General features: G+C 33.2%; 2 protein-coding genes across 2 annotated transcripts in view; both read left to right on the top strand.

The window, feature by feature from the left end:
* Positions 1–21,430, top strand: part of LOC129804607 (sodium channel protein 60E) — a 198,820-nt gene that overhangs the window by 35,726 nt on the left and 141,664 nt on the right. The window lies entirely within an intron of this gene.
* On the top strand, positions 1,182–2,906 carry LOC129804604 (short-chain dehydrogenase/reductase family 16C member 6-like). Its single transcript, XM_055852093.1, has 2 exons — positions 1,182–1,882; positions 2,871–2,906. Exons 1-2 carry the CDS (start codon positions 1,301–1,303, stop codon positions 2,904–2,906), a joined length of 618 nt encoding a protein of 205 aa, XP_055708068.1. The 5' UTR covers positions 1,182–1,300.

Here is a 21,430-nt window from a genome sequence, read left to right as displayed (position 1 = left end):
AATAAATTTAATCTATGAGAAAATATTTCCTTGTCTAAGTTGTCATTACAATATTTAATGGCTACTCTCTTGATTTTATATTTTGATGCTCGTATAACACATCCTAAACAATGGTCATCATAACTTCAACACTATACACTTAACATCCAATTTTATTACTGTCAACCTAGTGAAATTTTAGACATATTGTGCTTATATGACATTAAAGACTTTTAAACGACTTATTCATGGTCTAATTATGTCGTGCTCCTAATCATGCTGTGCCTTTTATGTAACTTATCCATTTAAAATATTTAAAATGCTACAGATAATGCTAAAACTCAGTGAAAATGTCCAAATTTGTATGATAAAGTTTATTAATTTAAAAGGTATTTACGAATTTCTGTAAAAAGACTAAAAGATCCCGTTGAAGGTTTTTGTATTTGTGGGTGGGTCCTTATGTTTCCTATATAAAAAAGACCGGGTTCCGGTCAAAATCCCGAAAGCTAAAATCTCGAAAGCCAAAATCCCAAATGTCAAAATCACGAAAACCCAAAATTCCGAATGGGCCGAAATCTCGAAAGCCAAAATCCCAAATTCTTAAAAGTGTCAGCTACTCCCACGATTGCATCTGCGCTTGCTGGAGGCAAAGGTAAATTTTCAATGTAGGGGAAAGTACTCTCCCTTCGAAAGTTCATGCCTTCGAATACTGTGAATTTCTTTGACTTTATTTAAACACTTGCACATTTATATTAAATATTCGTTAGATCATTATAAATCACGAGTCCCCTCCAAAAATTGTGGGCCTAATGATTCGTTTTTATGTTTTTTTGAAGAAATATTAAAAATGGGCTCAACACTTAATTTTACTGGTCAACTTAATATCTGTTTTTTTCTATTTAAAATTTATGTTGTAAGAAAGTTACTATTGTAGTATATAAAGGGTTAATTAGGGTTGATATTTGTTAAGATAGTTTTCCTCAAGAAGGAAACTATGTGTGTGGATGGTGGAAAAATTAGAAAACCACCCATACGCTGGGTTGGAATTTTAGAGTTACATGCCTTCGAATGTTCATGTGGCAACTCTACCGCCATTTGATATATCATATGATTGCTCGACATAACCTCACAGTTTTGTTTACTTTGCTTCATGTGTGGTAAAAGAATTTTGAAGTATTCTCAGATATTTTTGTTTTGAAAGTTAATGAAAGTGACTGAGAAAAAATGAAGGAGAAATTCTGAGCAAAATCATGTGGGAGTACAACCCAACAATGCCGGTGCTCGAGTCTATTCCGCAATTGTGCTCATATTTGACCTCATCATGATCTTTGTGCAGTGGACCTATTTTGTATTTGAGGGCATCTACCTACTTTTCAAGCCACCGGAAGAAAAATCTGTGGTGGGGGAGATTGTCCTGATAACAGGAACTGATCATGGGATTGGCAGGGAAATGGCACTCCAATATTCAGCACTGGGAGCCACAGTTGTCTGCTGGGACATCAATGAGGAGGGAAATAAGGAAACTGTGAAAGAAATTTGCTCCCGTAAAGGAAAAGCCCATGCATTTGTGTGTGACGTCTCGAAGCGTGAGGAGATCATTGAGGTGGCCAAGAAGGTTAAAGCGGAAGTCGGAACTGTGACGATCTTGGTCAATAATGCCGGCATCATGCCCTGCCATCCTTTCCTGCAGCATACCGATGCGGAAATCCGCAAAATCTTCGATATTAATATTTTGGCGCACTTTTGGATGATGCAGGCCTTCCTCCCTGACATGATCGCCAAACGTCATGGTCACATCGTTTCACTTTCATCCATGGCGGGAATTGTTGGACTGCAAAATCTTGTGCCATACTGCGGATCCAAATTTGCTGTTCGTGGACTCACCGAAGCCATCAATGAGGAAATTCGTATGGAATAGAACCTTGCAGAATATTTTCTTGAATCTTCCAAGATGAAGACTGAAAGACACAATGAAGCTAAACCCGGATGCTTCCGGATAATTAGTGGGCAGAAATCGCTAGGACAACAAGTGCAAGAGGATTTTTGGGAAGGCACAAGTATGCCTTTTTATTCTAAATTTTGCTCTAAAACTTTACATTTATATTCAATTGTCACAAGTAACAAATAGACAGTACACTTCATTGGTAAAATATCACATAATGAGACGCAATTTTCAACATTTTTCTTTTATTTCCGGAATCTACATAACCTCAATTTATTAACTTCAAAATAACTCGAAGCATCACCCTTCTCTTTTTACAGTCGTATTTTAGGGTTGACATATCGATAATATGGCGTTTCTATCAATTTTTGGAAAGAGAAAAACAGTAATTGACAAAAAAATTAAAAAGATTCTATTTACTCGCGCTTTTCACTGCAGTGATAGTTTCAGTGAATGAATTAGACCTCCAGCTAGTTCATAATAGGTCGTTTAATGTATCGTCAGCAATATTTTCCGAGAAAATTCAAGATTCACAGGCATGTACCGCCACATTCGAAGGTAAAAACTGCACCATGGGTTGGACCAAATCGACACAATATCTTTAACATTCTTGTAAGAAGAAACTAAGAACTTTTGCATCCTAAATGATGTAGGCGTGGAATCTTAAAGAACTAGAGACTTTGTCGGTGCATCGAAAATTAACATACAATGTCAATTTTCCCAGAAGAAAATGTTAATGTTTGAACTTCGTTTTTCTGGTCCAACCTAGAGTACTTTCCCCTATTGGGAAAATATTCTATACATTATCGTCCATATAATTACATCCCTTTTAAGATTTTGAATATTCGGGATTTTGGCGTTCGGGATTTTGGCTGCCTCCGACAAGACCTTTTCTTCCACCACTACGTCCGACGAATAATTAATTTCGAATTTTCATAGGTGAAAGTACTATCTCTACGAACGTTCATGCATTCGAATAATGTGAATTTTCTTTTATTTTTCGTGAGAGACTGACATATTTTTATTAAATATTAGTTACCTTGTTATCAATTAATTGATGAATTATACAACAATTATGTGTAAATCTCTTAGGAAAAATAAAAGAAATTCAAATAATACGAACACGTGAACTTTGTAGGGAAAGTACTTACTCTAGTGAAAATTCTCTCGGAAAGTTTTAACGATTTGGGTTGACAGACCACAGTAAAAAGTTGTCAAAAGATTTGCTCCATGAAAATGGATTTATTAATGAGTTAGAATATGAGCCTCGTTTCTTTGATTGATCCCACAAAAAGATGAATATAGGCAAAAGTTGACTGTCGTGGCACTTTGAACTTTGATATTCGAATAGAAAACATTTCAACCACCCGTACGGAGAAATAATGGCTCCATTCAGTAATAACCTTTCGAAGAGACAAAGCCACTCCAAAGCCAAGCCAAACCTATTCGAAAATCTACCGGAAATCTAAAGTGCAAGTTCACGTACTGGCCGCTTTAGCGCTGATTGTTCTCTTATTTCGAATTTCCATATCCTTGACACTTCAATCGTCAACATTGTCAACAACAGTGTGCAAACGTTTACTGCAAAAAATAAATTTTTGTGTAGTTTTGTGGAAATTCAGGATAGCAGAAACTCTTAATTGCACTTTCATTCAAAGGAATGTCCTTTTTATGAACTTTCTCATTTTTGTGTAACTCGTCGGTTTAAACGTTAGAACTTCCAACGGGTTTTTAGGTAAATTCTCTCTGATTTACCTTCGAATCGGTAAGGTTATTACTGAACGAGAGGAATAATGTCTTTTTTGATTTTCGAAGATCGAAACCTCCCCATATCTTTTTCTAAAGGGAAACTCTGGTTATGAGCGCTCAGTATGAGTTGCAATGGCAAATTTACGGAAAAAAAACTTTTAAAATTATTTTTTGACTATACCAATCGTCAACAAATGTAGTCTTTATTGTTTATATTGAAGCATATTGTATAAACCTTTCAATAACTAAGCACATGAGAGGGAATAAAGGTATAAATTTGGTAGGAAATGCCGAAAGGATATAAGCCATATAAACTGCCTTAAATTGTACATCTCAAAGTCATTTTAATGAATAATTGATACGAAAACATCATTAAGGCGAAAAATTCAATTTCATCTCGCGGAGTCAATTCCAATGAATTTTCCATTTTATTCCATTTTGCACATGTCGATGTGTTCGGTATTTGATGTTCAAAACGTAAAGGAAATTGAGATGTAATTGAAAATTTTCATAAATCACTTCCGGATTGTGGAGTTTACCAAACCATGTTTCTGCATTTGTATTACTTGTGATGCAATTTTAGAAATTTTACACGAACGTAAACAAGGAAATATATTGAAGAGTTTTTATGTAAAGAATTTAAATCGTATTAATATTTTCCTTTAGATTGCTTTTTTGAGCTCTACAATGAACATTATTTAAAAAAAATCATTCAACTTTGTATAGCTGAACTTAGGGGGATATGAGCATCAGTAAAAACCTAAAGTCGATATCTCTTACCGTTTGGTTTTTAGGCAGGTGACGACAAATACAACCGCATGTTTGAGAAACTTATAGATCATTTACTGGAGATATTACCGATTTCTTAGGGGGAAGTGGGGCACCTTTGAATGTAAAGAACCTTTCAAATAGGGATTTTTGACCTATTTTTAAATAAAATTGGTCCTAAATTACGTTATGATATGGCTCAGTTCCACTTAAACATAGGAAAAAAATCCCAATTTCAAAGGTATCCCACTTCCCCCTACTGATTGCAACTGATTTAGTCAATTTGATAATTTCAAGGCATCATTTAAATCTAATCTCGATCCAAACGGTTGACCAAATCGAACGAAATGAAATCAATTAAACATGCTTCTTAAATGGCTTCATTTCAAAATTTGAATTATCATACAAATGCAACTGAGAACTGTTATAACTGTTATAATTTATAATATTCTAACGAGGTGGCGCTATCTTCATTTATATTGATTAATATATTCGGAAAATGGTGTGCGGTATACAGTCAAACGTCTGATTACACGAATACACTACACATGTATGAAGCATTTGGTGTAATGGAGATAAGCTAATGACATCTCTCCCAAACCATCCACATTTTCATCAAATTGACTTTTTGCATGATACCGAACCACTTCCCGCCCCCCTCCCCAAAAACCCCGCCCCACATGTCACTCACTGCGGTGACATAAAGAGAGCAAGTGTATTTTCCTTCCGGACCGACACTTTTCTCCCACATCCTTGCGCTTTATTCCCAACTCCGTCCATTTTAAGTTCCATTCGCAATATTTACCATTATCCTGAGTGCCTGAACATTTCGTGACAAATCAATTTTCTTTCACACTGCACAACATTTCCATACTGAAGATAGATTGAAACGTCTCTAAATCTGTTCCAAATTATACTTGGTAATAGATAAAACGCTGAAATTTCTGAAGCATTTTAATTCATCATAATAATCTTAATTTAAATGTCGAAATGGCTCAGTATTGAGACCTGAAATATTTGTACTTCATACTAGTGAATATTACAATATTTTTACAAGACTCTCACAAAACTATGTTTTGTTTCGACTTTTTGTTTCTTTTAGAAATGGATAGGATTACAGATAGGTCCATTCAAAATAGGTATTTTGGAATATATACCATCTATGTGTTATAAAACTGTCTAAACAAAATTTTGAAAAACCTTTGGTACAGAGGTGTGCAAGAAACCGTTGAAACCGAATTAACGTCAAAATAAGTTTGTTATAGTAACGTTTTGACTATTGACGTACATGTTTTATTTGACGTTAATTCGGTTTCAACGGTTTCTTGCACACCTCTGCTTTGCTAGTTGTGCGTTCAGACTTAGCAGATTCTTCAAACACGGAATACTACTGCAATATAAACAATATAACATACAAACATTGTAAGAAATATCCCAATAAATAATAACAATAATGCTAGCACAACATTACATGAAGGAACTAGGCCTTCATGTAAAGGGATTTCTACACATGCATTATGATTTTTTTTTTATACGGGATGAGATTGTCAGTCTCATGTTTATAGAATCAATTGCAGTGAAGCTCGCTGGACGCAATCCGAACACCTTTAACGTCAGAATAATTCCTGGTGAGGGGATTCGAACCCGTGACACTTTCATCATAGAGCAAGTGCTTTACCTCTTGACCCATTGAGTGTCCGAAATATTCCGATAAAATTAATAATAATTAGATCTTTATATCATCTGTTATAATCCTCCTAGTGTGCCTCGGCTAAAATAGAAAGTCAGGTAGTCTTCCTTTCCACAGCTGGAATGTGATTCTCCAATAGTGTCTTGGATAAAAGGTGAATAGAATTCAATTTACACAAAAAATCGTTAATGTTCGAAGAATTCAAACTCAGTTTCGAATTTTCATACTAAATTTTCGTACAAGATAGAACAATTTTTTTTTAACAACGATTTATTTCTAAATTATATTGATAACATTACAAAATTTTGAACAATAATATTAGTGTCAAGTGTTACTACACTTTTCAACTTTATACAATATTCAAAAGTTTTAACATGAATTTTACAAAGTCTGGTTTATAAAAATAGGGAAGAAGATAATTATGAATAAAAACTTGATAAACTGTATAACAAATTTATTAAGTATCACACTATAAGAAGCTGTTAAAAGTATAAGTCAGTGATTATAAGTGAAATTATAAATTAAAATGAGATTTGTTGCTTTTATTTTCCTAAAAAAAATTAAAAACTATTACATTTTGGCACTCAATACACTTCGAAATTCGAATAGAATGACATTTCGAAATTCGGCCACTCTAAAACTACAAATTCGAGCTAATGAACTTACTATTGAACTTCTGAGATAATTGCAATCAGAATTACCAGTTCAATTCAAGTATTACTTACACTTTATCAACACAAAAATAACATGAAATCCTAACGTAAATACATGAAATACAGTAAATACAGCAAATAATTAAATCATTGAGAAAATACACAATCCCACAGCTGGAATTTTCCAATTAATTTGTTGAAAATACCTTCCTTTTCAATTACAAACTAAATTATTTTGAACATAAAGCTTTTCAGAGGAAATTAGCTAGCATTTAAAGTGCCACATATGTAAAAAAAAACATGAATCCCAAGAACCTTTTTTCGATACAAAGATTTCTCATCAAAATACCTTTTTATAGGGTCGAAGTAACACCTTCTCGGCAGAGAATACTTCGTCAAAATATCGATATAAGCATAGATTTTGAAATTTCTTTACTCAAGTGGTAAAGAAAAAGTGCCAATATTAAGCGCCAATTGATAGGTCTTATTCGGACTATTCAATAGATCACTATTAGGATCAGCAATAGTCGTAAAGCTTACTCGATCCCCTAAGTCAGTTTTACTTCTGATTTTGTCCGCATTATGGCGCTTAAGGTCATTACAAATTTCAAAGTGTCTCGTGTTTTAATATGTATTAATTTTTGTTGTAGAGTAAGTCAAAGCAACGAAGCTCATAATATTCCTGCCTCATTCAAAATCAGTGATTACTTCCTTTGATTTCTTACTGTTACTGCATTTTTTTTTAAATAAATTCTTAAAACCTTACAGAAATTTCGAAATTCTCAGTTTCAACTTTTCGAACATCAACTACATTTTGAGTAAATAAAAAGTTATTTACCTTTTATCCGAGACACTTTTGAAGAATGAAACTCTGGCTGTGAACACACTGATTCTTTCCGTACAGAAGTAGATCTTGAAAAATTCGAAAATCTATTTGAAGGTCCAAAAAAGAGACTTTCTTACATCTTAATGCTTTCACAAGGTTGCGGAAGTTACATCCTGTTCGAATTTCGAAGTGCTCAAGTGTCAAAATGTGACGGTCTTCCCATTATTGTGAGGAAAAACAGAACAAAGACGCTTACTGCGTTCTTGTCCAATTATTTAATCACCCCATAAGAACTGAGTAATTCTTTTGCCTGCTTTCTAGTGTGATATTTGATAAATTTTCCCCATCTTGTTCGAAAATTTAGTATGAAACCTCGAAATTGAATTTGAATTCTTCGAACATCAACGACTTTTTGTGCAAATTTCCATTTACCTTTCATCCAAGACACTATTGGAGAATCAAAAGCTACTTCTTTTTAGGCTCATTGTGTATCCTTAAATGCAATACTATTTTTATACACATATATAGTTGATTGAAGAATAAAATGTAACGAATCCAGCTAACTATCAACCATTTCGCATCTTCCCAACATAATTTCTCAAGTCAAGATACAGACACATTTGTGACTGGGAACAAAGTGGTAACATGACAGGAAGTTTGAAAGCTTTTCAGCGCGTATTTAAGTGCTGTAGTCGAGAGAACTAAGACCATAATCAATCATTTCAATCACTTTCTATCCCACCCCTTAGAGCACTGTATTGTTGTGTCTCAAACCCCATTCCTTTTTTTTTCCTTAATATATGTAGTCCTTTTACCAAATACAACTTCTTCATTTTCCTCCCACACCATGAAAGAGAGACTTCCTTGGTTGCTTTTTTTTCTTGTTTTCACTCTTAGGCCTGTATTCTTGAAATGAAAATGGAAAAAATGAGAATTCAAAAATGATTTATGAGACTTCTTAAAATCACACACTAAACATTTTCACGAAATATTTTTTTTCTTTTTTTTTTGGTAAAGATAATGGAGAGATTTCAAATGAAAATTGTGCCAAATGGAACAAATGGATTTGTTTTCTCACAATCTTTAGATTTATCTAGCGCCTCTTGCAGATGATTCTACCAAGCATTCTACTTACAATTATCTTTCTTTCAACCAAGTCATGTTTCTCATTTTTCATTTTCCATCCTGGAAAGCCTAAGGGTTACTAAGAAGTATGACGAAGAATAAAATAATGAATGCTTACAGAAGAGTTCTTCGGATAATAAAGGAAAAAATAATAAATAATTTGATTTTGAATTCAGGTCAGGAAGAAAGCTCCACTGGTATTTCTATAGAGAGTACTTTCGTATAAAATGTCATTTGCAAAGATGAACACTTACTGAATACTCCAAACAAATAAATTGAATACTTTACTGCACCAACACTTTACTGTAAATTCTCATATTGTCAGAATTACATTCCTCTTCTGTCACAATGAGGAAATTTTACATGGCTATTTAGAAATGTTACATTTGCCAAAATAAATGAAAATGTTTCACTATTCACCACAAAGGCAACATTGTAGTTACTTACAGCATGGTGAAGCAGTTTTAGGAATTAATTTTGAATTGAATTTTGAGATAGTTAAACAAAAGGATATTAAACAGAATTAAAACTTAATGTATCAGTATTTCAGTAATTAAGATTTTAAATTAAAAAGATAAAGCATCCCAGCTTTGTTAAACGCTCAAACTCACGAGATAGAGCTATCCGTAAAATATCTTTTTGTATGGTTTTGGATATATATTCCGGTTTATTAGCAATTAAATTAATTCACAAATCGATATAACAATTCAGAAATAGAGCATTGGCTAAAAAGGGTACAAATAAAATGGGATATTCGAGAGAAATAAATCAATTACGATTGATTTATCAAAAAAAAATCAAAATAAGGTAAGGGAAGTAGGTATCGGCCAGTTAAAAAAATTCTCCATAATTTGCTTAAAATAACAGTTCTAAACCAATTTTTGGCAATTTTGAATATGCCAATTGGAACTCTAATATTACATTTGATTTCTTAATATTTAGAGAAATTAGTAAAATTGATAAAATTGCAACCATGCACTGTGCATATTGCATCGACCATCAGATGAAGAGGATATCGGCCGAGAGTGTAGCAGATACAGGCCGATAAATAAGAGCCTTTAAAAATAAAACAAATTTGAAGGTTTTTGTTATCAATCACGATGTACTCGAAGAAACACTCTCTGTAATCCACCCCTTATCAAAAACCGACGATTGCCCAATATTCAAGACCAGTTTTTATCACTTTCCAAAGAGATTAGGTAAAGGATATCTGTGCATTTTCTCATTTTTCACCATATTTCTGATTCAATCCTGGAGCTCCAACTTAAGGACAAGAAATCCAGTTTCGGTTTGATTCACGATCCCCCACAAGCTTAAATTATTCTTTATCCTACTTATTACAGGCTTTTACCAGTGAATTTCCTTTTGTTTGTCTTCCGGAAAGTTTGTCATTCAGGATCATTCTCAGGATGATTCACCTGCCGTCATGGCATCCAGCACATTTTTCAATCCTTCCCCTGAATATTGCAGTTTGTAAGACATCCTCCAAGATGTTAACATTGATAAAATGCAAAATTCACACTGGGGAAATTCTTTTTCACAATGAAAACATAACAACTACTGCTTGCGAAAATGACATAGAATTGCGATGAAAAATGACCGATGAGATCTGTACTTGGAACAAAACGTACTTGTTCTCAATTAACATATTAATTCCGATTATGCGTAGTGAAACAATTAAAAAGTGTTCTGATACTAAAAGTAGAATAATTGAGTAGTATTTTTTTTTGATTCAGAGAGATCCGTAAATCATTTAAATAAGTTATATAATTTCTTATTTTGTGTCACTGAAATGGTTGATTTTTGATTAAGACTCCGATACAGTGATTAAATAAATTAGTTGAATAATTATATTTTCTTAAAAAGTCGACGAAAAACCTAATTCAGAAGATAACATACGAACAAACCCAATATATTTTGCATTAGATAATTGGTTAAACGTAGTTAGTAATTTTAAATATTCATTTTATCTTGGTGGTCGATTCTTCTGCAAGCTGGCCGATACAAGATGTATGGTCGATGTGTGCTTCTCTTACTATAACCAAATCGGTTAAAAACAAGCCCTCCAATGTGATTGCCCTTTGACTTTCAATAACTCAAATTTTCCGGTTATAGATATGTTTATGTATATATGTGTAAAATGGATAAAAGACCGTCCGAGATAATGTTCACTTATAAGGAGGAAGGGTCATTGAAGACCGAAAGTCGATATCTCTTACCATTTGACCTCTATCTCGGCAACAAACTTAAGGTCAAGTAAAAGAATAATTTCCGAAAAAAATATTCGATTATCTGTACTTAAAAAAATTGTTACCAATGATAACCGATGCAGCCGGATTCGGAATTTCATTATCTTTCCAAAAAATGCAATCTTAATCAAATCGGTTAAAAATTGAGCCCTCCAGAGTGATTGATCTTTTATCTTCAATATTTCAAAATGTCGAATATTTAGAACGTAGGTATGTTTAGACGAAATGTTCGTCTGGACTACCTCTAAAACATATTCGAAAATCATTTAAAAAGCTTGGGATAATTTTGGAAAAAAACATGGTTTTGTGGAGGATGGTGGGGGGTTAGGGGAAAAGGAAAAAACTGTCTGAGATAATGTTTTTTATTCCGAGTCAATGAAGATAGGAAATTGAAAACACGCTACCTTCGGACGACTCTAGCTTCGAATAATGTATTTTCTAACACGTTTTTAGTTAATTTGATCCATATCATAATATTGTAATTTGATAATTAGTCCAGTAGTGCCCCAAATTTCCTGAAAGGGCCATAGAAATAATATAGATTTTTGGAGTTTGTAAAATTATTACTACAATTAAAAACAAATTCAAAAAAAAAGTTCTATTTTTTCAGAACTTTGCTTTAGAACATTTTGTACTTTTTGAAGATAAATATATTGAGTTGCTTATAAATTAGAATTCTTTGCGTGTAACACTTATCGTAAATTCAGGTGTCTTTAGCCTACGGAAGAATCTTTGCCATCCTATGCTTTTCATATAGGCTTTTCCTTAATTATAGAACTTAAGGCAGGGGCCTCTCGACATTTCATTTTTCCATACGTTTTGGCACAGAGGCACTGAAGACTATTGGCAAGTTTTTTCCTAAAGAGAATTGACTTATCAGTCTGATATATTTCGAAATCGTGAACTAAAAGCTATCTATATACATATTTCATAATGTTCGCCGAAATAATACAAGAACTACGAGCAAATTTGTTTAAGTCGCGGTGCAATATCTGCAAAATTTTGACAAGGAAAAGTGAAAAATATCTTCACTTTTTATTAGGCTTGATGGGCCCCTGTGTAGAACTTAAGGACAGTCTTCACCGATCCTATCTACAATATCCGATCGGTAAAGGCATTCTTTAAATCACCCGCATCTACGGTACGTTCTCGACTTTTAGCAAAATGTTAAGTATTAGGGTAAGTGTGCCCAATTTCGGCATAGTTGCATGCAAGCGTCAAAGTCTTAAGTTTGAAATGTAATATTTTAAATTCAAATTGATCTTTTTATTCTTTCTTCTGAAAGAGTATTGTTTGGAACTTTGTAAAGAGTTTACCGTCTTTATTTACTCTAAAATCATTCTTAATACATTTTAAAATGAATAAAAATTTAGACATAGCTTTGGTGCCCTATTTCGGCCACCTTCATTCTCATAGTTCCTTGCCCTTCGGGAATTCTTCCAATATCTTTTTCACGTCATCTCGTTTGTCGAAACTACAGTTTTTGTTATTCTTTTGCATTGTATAATCTCTGGAGTATGTAAAAACTAAAAATTCATGGAAATTCGAGGAACAAAAAAGGTGGCCGAAATTGCAAGCTGGCCGGAATTTGGCACAATTACCCTATTTTCGAATGCATCCAGTACTTTAACACCAGAATGTCATCATGAAAACAATATTACAATTATATCTCCTAAGTAGCAGAAAACGCTAAAAATTGTTCTGTCTGGATAATGTGTACAAATCGAATTAAAATCAAAATGATTAAGCATTTTCATAAATCATTAGCCTTGGTGTTATCGAGTATAATTAATTGTGAAAATGTAGTGTGAGGTAGTGAAAGGTTATTGTAGGATTGAATATCCCACCTGTAAATGATTTTCAGAAAATTTGCCATAACAAAATATTCCATAATAAAATTAAATGTAACTAAAGAGCTTTTCGACTATATTAATTTGCATAAATAATTTCCTCCGTTTTTTTCGTGTAATTAAATATAAAACGAGTTGAAAATTTGTGCAGGCTTTTGGAAAAGACTCCCGTCCCGTACATATGGTAATTTGGGTAGTTCCTAAAAAACCTTGCGTTTTGAGCTTGTCCATAAAAATGCAAATGATCACTTCAATAGCGAGACATTTTAGAATTTTCACGGAATCGAGCGAAAAGTGTAATAATTTGACACCTAAAATGAACTTACGTGGCATATGGAGAGTGTTTATTGTTCAAAAGGCGAAATAAGTGAATGTTATGGCATTTTCCATGTATCGTATATATAATGTATATGCAAATATATAGATGATGCTCAAGAGAGCATGAAATAGAGAGGGTGATACTGGAAAATGAGATTGGAAAATAGCACGTGACCTATATTTTATGACTTGTACCTGCAAAATGGTGGTGGATGAGGGTGAAAGAGAGTTGAGTGATCGTGACAGGAGGTGATTAATACAGTCTTTTGAAATGGTATACTTATAATTGCCCTATGAATGTTGAATTTTGGCGTGGGTGGAAAAAAAAGAAGTTTGTTCCATTGAGATAACTTTTGGATGGGAAGTTTCATTTGTTGAGCTTAAACTCCAAAGCTCAACAGTCATATCTGTATTTTGGAAAATGACGGTTTTTTCTTCTAACAAACTGTACTTTCTTTTGATATGTAGAGAAAATGAGGAAAATCTTCTTTTTTTTTGTCATTGCTTATGATATAAAAGAACAACCTACCCAAATTTTTCATGTCAAATATTAATAAGTTTTCACTGATGTTGGTGTGAGCTTCCATTTGGCCCGTGTCTTATGTCATATTCAACAAAAGGATCCAAGAGAATTGTCGGAAAACACACATATTTTTCACATTATGGGAAAAACCGGAGATTGAGAGAAAATCTTGTGGATTTTTCGTCTGAAAATGATGACAAACATCGCATGAATTTCAACTAAAATATCCAACAGATGTGACATTACTTATCTCGGGTGGTGGAGGAATGGTATTTCAAACTTTTACGCTAAAAACAGAAAGGAGACGGGAATAGAGGAAAAAAAGAACGATTCTGAACTTGCGGCAAATTTCAGGGTTTTGTATATATACAAATTCTGAGATTTATAGTTATATCGTCGGATTATGTAGCTTAACCGTTTCGCCATGCTTTTGGAAAAATTCCAGGCACTATTTGAATATCTTATGAAATAATATATAAATTACATTGCAAAGTCCTAGAAATGTAATGGTATTTGGCATTGCGGAAAGTAATGAAAGAATCCATTCAGATAGAAAGATTTAACCCTTTAAATGCTATTGATTTAAAGTTATACAGAGAAAAACTTATTATAAGCTTTGTAGGGTATTATAGAGTAAGTACTTTTGGTCACTTTTAAGCTTTAATGTCCTTGTAAAGTTTGAAATTTTTGTGAGATTACAGTGAATTCTTGTATAGAGATGCTTTAAAGCAATCTATTTATCTAACTTCTTGAAAATTTTGGTGAATCTCATTAAAAAAAAACTGAGATTTTAAAGAAACTCAGCTAATATGTATTTTTGCTGGAGATTAAACAGTAAAAGATATCAACTTCAGGTCTTCGATGACCTCCAATAGAAAAAAAATATCTCCAGACGTTTTTTTCCTATTCCCCTCAAAAATCATGTTTTTTGGTTTTTCTCAAAATTGGCCCAAGCTTTTTCAATGATTTTCGGATATGTAGTCCAGGCGAACATTTCGTTTAAACTAAATATATCTATGACCGGAAAACTCGCCATTTTGAATTATTAAAGGTCAAATGTCAATCACTTTGGAGGTCTCATTTTTCAACCGATTTGCTTAAATTTGGATTTTTTGGAAAGGTATTGAAATTTCGAATTGAATCGATTAAGAACCGATAATTTAAATGTTTTTTTTTCGGAAATTTTGTTTCTTGATCTTAAGTTTGTTCCGATCTTCGATGACCTCCCGTGGACATGATCTTGATCACGATCTTTTTCCACCGAAAAACCGAAAAAAACATGTTTTTTCGGTTTTTCCCAAAATTGTTCCAAGCTTTTTCAAGGATTTTCGGATATGTTTTAGAGGTGATACAGGCGATCATTTCATCCAAACTTACCTATGACCTGAAAATTCGCCGGAATTCGGAAAATTTAGTTAAATTTAGAATCGGTCTTCATCACTTGAATGGTTAAGTACCGATTTTTTTTCATTTTAAAATGCTTTTGTGATTTATGAATCAATTTGATCTCTATAGTAAACTAGTATAGTAAACACCAAAAAATCATCTGGAAAACTAATTAACGGAGAGCTCTATCTCGTGAGTTCGAGCATTCCGCAAAGCTGACTCCTTTTTCCATATCTTTTTGTAATCTAAAAAAGCTGGCAGACAATAGAGACAATAAAAATCTTAATGAAGATTTGCTATGATAGAAAAAAAACCAAGAAAAATGTCTTACACCGGTTTTAAATCGTTAAAGAAAAACATATTTTGGATTAAAAAATAGTTAATCAAGGAAAACTACAACCGGCCTGACTGCCAACCGAGCTCAATTTTGACGACTGATCATTTTCGGATTTCCAAAAACTCTCACTACTTATACGGTCATTCTGATCTTCAGCTTAGTTTCCAAAGTTCAAAAAGTTTAAGTTTATGAAAAAAATTATTTTTAAAAGTTAGTATTAATAAACAGAATAAAACCAATAATTTTTCCCCATATAATATTAATATTTTTCTTTTCGAAAAAATAACAATATAAAAATATCCTGTCAATTTCTGGCCAAATGAGCTATAGCCTACCATAACTTATTAAAGTTGAAATCGCTGAAAACCGTGAAATCCTTGTCGGGAAAATCTTGATAAATTATGAAAAAAGCTTTAATTCAATTTTTTCTTCATGTTCAGGAAGTGAGGGCTTCAGTACCATAATAGGAAACGCAAAGTTGTAGAAAAAATACTTAATAATTTTGAATTGATGTTCAGCATGAAAAAAAAACCTTTTTTCCAAAATGCAAACAGTTTCAAGATTTTTATACTGTTGAGCATTAAAGTGCTTCAATCGCTAATAAAATCATATCTCAAATCAACGCAATTTAATCTTTTAATTTTTTTAATTTTTTTTTTATTTTTATTTTTTAACCATTGTGACCATATAAGACTTTTTAAATGGAGGCAACTAAAATGTGAAGACTCGGTACCATGGTCCCAGGGCACCAAACCAATCCCGGTGAAATTAGTAATTAAGGGGATTGCCTGTTTTTTATGTATGTTTATATATTTAAAATGCTTAAATAATTATTTTCCAAAAAATGTGCATTTATAATATATTAAAAAGCAGCGAACTAATTTGTAATTATTAATAATAAATCTAGATAAAAACAGTACATACATCAAACCAAACACATCAACTAATCTAGAATTATCAGATCCTTTAAACTATTTTAAATCCCAAAATCGGTTTGGAAATATACTCAGTAATGCCCTAGATAGACTTATGGCTTAAGCCCAAAGACGGCTTAGTGGGAAATTGATGGGAATGTAGTCAAATCATTATTTTGGTCATAATTACATTAAGCCGTGTTTCGACTTAAGCCGTAGGTCTGCCCAGCACATAAGGCTTTATAATATGTGGCATTAAAGAAGAAATTATTCAAGTTCACAGCCGTAGAAACGAAAAATCGTCCTAGCCATAAAATTTAATTATAGGGTAAGTGTGCCAAATTCCGGCCAGCTTGCAATTCCGGCCACCTTTTTTGTTCCTCGAATTTCCATGAATTTTTAGTTTTTACATACTGTAGAGATTATACAATGCAAAAGAATAACAAAAAATGTAGCTTCGACAAACGAGATGACGCGAAAAAGGCATTGAAAGAATTCCCGAAGGGCAAGAAACTATGAGAATGAAGGTGGCCGAAATAGGGCACCAAAGCTATGTCTACATTTTTATTCATTTTAAAATGTATTAGGAATAATTTTAAAGTAAATAAAGACGATAAACTTATCAACAAGGTTCTAAGCAACACTCCTAAAGTAGAAGGTATGAAAAAAATCAATTTCTATTAAACATATTACATTTCAAACTTGAGACTTTGGCGCTTGCACGCAACTATGCCGAAATTTGGCACACTTACCCTAAGAGGTGGAAGAAAAAAACCAATCAAATGCAGGAAAAATAGACTTAAACTTTATAAATTGAATTTATTTTTTACTGCGCCGACTAATGAAGACTGTTTAACTTCTCATATCCACTTTATGCCAAAGAAATATAGTAAATCTGCAAACTTTTAACCAATATTGTCATCAGGAACAACATATCAATTTCCTTACCAAATTTCACAAGAAATTATACATCTCTCACTTACCAGAGACGGTGAAAAGTCTAGGCTGCTTTTTGCGTGTCACATTTTCCAAGAAGGTGAAAACCTCTTGGGCCATTTCATCGACCCAACAAGTAGGAAGGATAGGCGAAAACAAGAGAATGTGAGGCGAAGTGGAGGAGTTAGTGAATGAAGAAGAATTGGGAAGGCGATAGTTGGGGTCTGGGAAAGATTGTGGGTGTTTCTGTTGCTTCTTTCACCGGCGATGCCAGACAATAGCAACATACAATGTTACAATACGCCGACGGTTTCCCTGAGACAATGAAGATGATGTCACTGAGGCATCCTCGGTAGTCATTACATTATACATATTATATTGATAGAAGATAGAAGAGTATACACAAGTGACTTCTCATATACGAAATTACATCAACTTCCGTCTCAATGTTGCCTCATGTGAAAGCACTCGATGCAAAAGCTCGCGTTGGATGAAAATTCAATTTTACACGAACATTCCCTTTCTCCAGTGTGGTGCAAATATTTTAACTGGTAAGGACCTACCCACTTGTTACGGAAAATCTGAAGAGAAATTTAATGTTTTTTTTTCTCTAACACCCCTCAACTTATTTCCTTTCAATATCTTTTTTTTATCGGTTATCATGGATATAAAAGAATGTTTAACTTTTTCCACTTTATGCCTCTATTTTTATAGTAAAAGTTTTTCAAACTCATCCTATACTTCCCTGCGAACTGATCAAAACTTTTAATATGCAGCACAAAAAAAATATGTTTACATAAAAAATATGTTTTTATGTTTAAAATTATCTTTAAATTTATGAAACGCAGTTCAATTCTCCTGACAACTTTATCTCTGTATAAAGATAAATATATAAATAAAGCTTAGAGGGAAGTGGGGCACCTTTGAAAATGGGATTTGTTACATGTTTGAAAGTGGAACTGAGGCATCTCATAATGTAATTTAGCTTCTCAATCTGTTTGTGCAGCTAAATTATATCAATTTTATTTTAAAAATAGGTGCAAAATTCCAATTTCGAAGGTGCCCCACAATTCCCGATCAAGAAATTTCGGTCATAAAGGCCTAGTTCTCTTTTGGTGTGTTTTGTATCAAATTTTTATTTATTCATTTTATGAGACTATGGCCTCAATTCTGAGGCCAAAATCAAGATCAAAATTTCAAGCTGTCAAATATTTTCAAAATCAAGATTTCGTATTCTGACGCTAAGTAATTATGGAACTTAATTAGCTAAGAACTAAGATTTCAAGATTTTCCACACTTAACGAAACGTCATTTTTGACAAATTTCTTCATTTCTCTGTTGAATTTGTTGAAATTTCGCCATGTAAATTACCAAAATTAATTATAGGACGTATTAAAAAATAAATGAGAGTCCATAAACGGGAGTAGAAGAAGTGCAAACCAAACTTGTGACCTCTGATAAACCAAGAAATGCTTATGTAAGATGTGATTATCTTGCAGATATCCTCAGGGTGGTGTACTTCAACATGTACATCTAGAAATACGTACCATTTCGATTAAATTACAAGATCAAATATAGTATTTTTCAAAGTAATACTCATTTTGTACCATCTCTTATAGAAATATTCCTCATTCATATTCTCATATTCTTCCCAAGCAGCACATCTTGGTTATTTAATCGTTGGATAGGGGAAACTGGGGCACCACCAAACACTGTGATTTTTTAATCAGATATTCGACTTATAAGAATAAGACCTATAAGAATTTATAGGCACTATAGGGATGCTTGTCTACTGAAGAAATGGTTGAGATAGTCCAAGTAGTTAAGAAATAAAAATTAGTGTTTAGTGCTACCCCGTGTTTGGTGGTGCCCCAGTTTCCCCTAACGGTTTTATAATTTGTTTGGTTGAAATAACCGTATTTTAACGTTGGCAGAACAATAAGTTCTGGTTAAGTTATTTTGTGCTGCTTGGGTCTTGTTCTTGATCTTGGTTTCAGAATTGAGGCCTATATTTGTCAGAAATAAAGAAATTAAGAAGTATTTGTTGTAACATGAATACAGTGGATCATGGCCGAGATTATGCATATTTTCGGGAGAGAAAAAATCGTGCGAAATGGCTTTACGCATGCAGAAAATTTGTATACCCGCAGGAAATTTCATTCGAATAATTATAATAATACTAATACTACTACTGCGTCTACTAATAATAATAGTTCTCATTTTCTTCTGAATTTATATTATAAAATTCATTAGGTATATCTTTAAAATATGAAATCTTTTATAGCGAACAATTTTCAAGGAAAGCTGCACATTTAATGCGCAAGTTTAAATTTCATTATTGTCGTATATTTTTCTATTTTCCGAAATACTAAAGTAAACTAAGTAAAACAAGAATATTTAAGATTTATCACGAAGAAAGCCTTCATGTCTCTTGGACATGTTCGTTAGGAAATTCAGTACATATATATAAAAAACCAAAACCAAAATCCCGAGTGGGTCCGAATCCCGAAAAACCAAAATCCCGAGGAGACAAAATCCCGAATGGGACGAAATCCCAATCAGCCAAAATCTCAAATTGATCAAAATTCCTAACGCCAAAATCCGGAAAAGCCAAAATTTCGAAAGTCTCAAATCCCGGAAGCCAAAATTCTGCACGTAGGGTAAGTGTGCCAAATTCCGCCCAGCTTGCAATTCCAACCATCTTTTTTGATCCAAATATTTCCATGAATTTTTAGTTTTTACGTACTCTAGAGATTATACAATGCAAAAGAATAACAAAAAATATAGCTTCGGCAAACGATATGACGTGAAAAAGGCATTGGAAGAATTCCTGAAGGGCAAGGAACTATGAGAATGAAGGTGGCCGAAATAGGGCACCAAAGCTATGTATACATTTTTATTCATTTTAAAATGTATTAAGAATGATTTTAAAGTAAATAAAGACGATAAACTGTCTACAAGTTTCTAAGCAACACTCCTTAAGACGAAGTAATAAAAATATTCAATTTGTATTAATAATATTGCATTTAAGACTTGAGACCTTGGCGCTTACATGCAACTATGCCGAAATTTGGCACACTTACCCTAATAGAAAATATATCTAAAAAAAATTTCGTTTTCCACCAAAATATTAACTCACGTCAATCACCCTCAACAAGGCCGTTTTAGTTAATTGAAGAAAAGTTTTTTATCTCTAAATGAATTTCTTTACGACCTCTTGGGTCGAGGGGTTAATAAGGGCAAAAAACTCGTGAATTTTTCATGTGCTCACGAAATAGGAATTTATGAATGAGTAAAAAAAATTGCGGGGAAAATAGAAAAATAATATTATTAGACGGATAAGTTGCTACTAGAGCCACATTACGAATTATAATAGATATTCCGAATATGGGAAATCGATTGGTATTTTGGCTAACTCTGGGTGAGAAGAGCGACTGGTGAAGATAAATGGGCCAATCTTTGAGGTTTCTTCGAAGTTTTGGAGAACAGGATCATCACGTTTTTAGCATTTCACGTGCAATGCATGTATAAGAAGGATGATTGGGGTTAGCCAATTTGAAGTATCTGGGGCACTAGGGAGACTAAAGAAGCTTGATCTGGGAGAAAATAGTTCTTTAGAAGATGGTGACAATGAACAAGACCAGTGAAATGCATATGAAATCCTCGAGATTCTCACATGTGACATCTTTAGCAGTGATTTCACGTTGTACTTCTAAATATCAGCATAATCGCCGTGTGAAGCCTGTAAAGCTCCATGGCCCGGAAGTGAAGTATCATGCACGGATAAATTCCATGGGTATGACTAGAAATAAAACCACAGCCTAGAAAAAAGGGACATTTTATCTCGTTTCACCACAAAATTTACTTTGCGGTGGTACTGTTAAGTTTTCTGCACAGTGAATGCAGGAGTTTGCGAACCACAAAGAAATTAAGATGAATGTACTTTAGCTTTTGGCCACTTTGCAGCAACATAACACATAGAGATCGTAAAAACATCCACATATGAAAATTTAATTTTTCATTTCGGACCATGTTAATGGAAACATTTTTTATCCGTCAGAACCAGAGTTCCTCACAGCTTTGTCTCAGTATTCTAAAATATTTTGCATTTACCGTGGAACAAAAATCAAAAACGTATAAGATGAGACAAGGGGTGTCTTATACGGAAAAACCTTTATCAATTTC

The sequence above is a fragment of the Phlebotomus papatasi genome, chromosome 2 (genome assembly GCF_024763615.1).
Source record: "Phlebotomus papatasi isolate M1 chromosome 2, Ppap_2.1, whole genome shotgun sequence".
In the NCBI taxonomy this organism is placed as follows: domain Eukaryota; kingdom Metazoa; phylum Arthropoda; class Insecta; order Diptera; family Psychodidae; genus Phlebotomus; species Phlebotomus papatasi.
The sequence above is the reverse complement of the archived record's forward strand: the minus strand, read 5'-3'. Positions and strand labels throughout refer to the sequence as shown.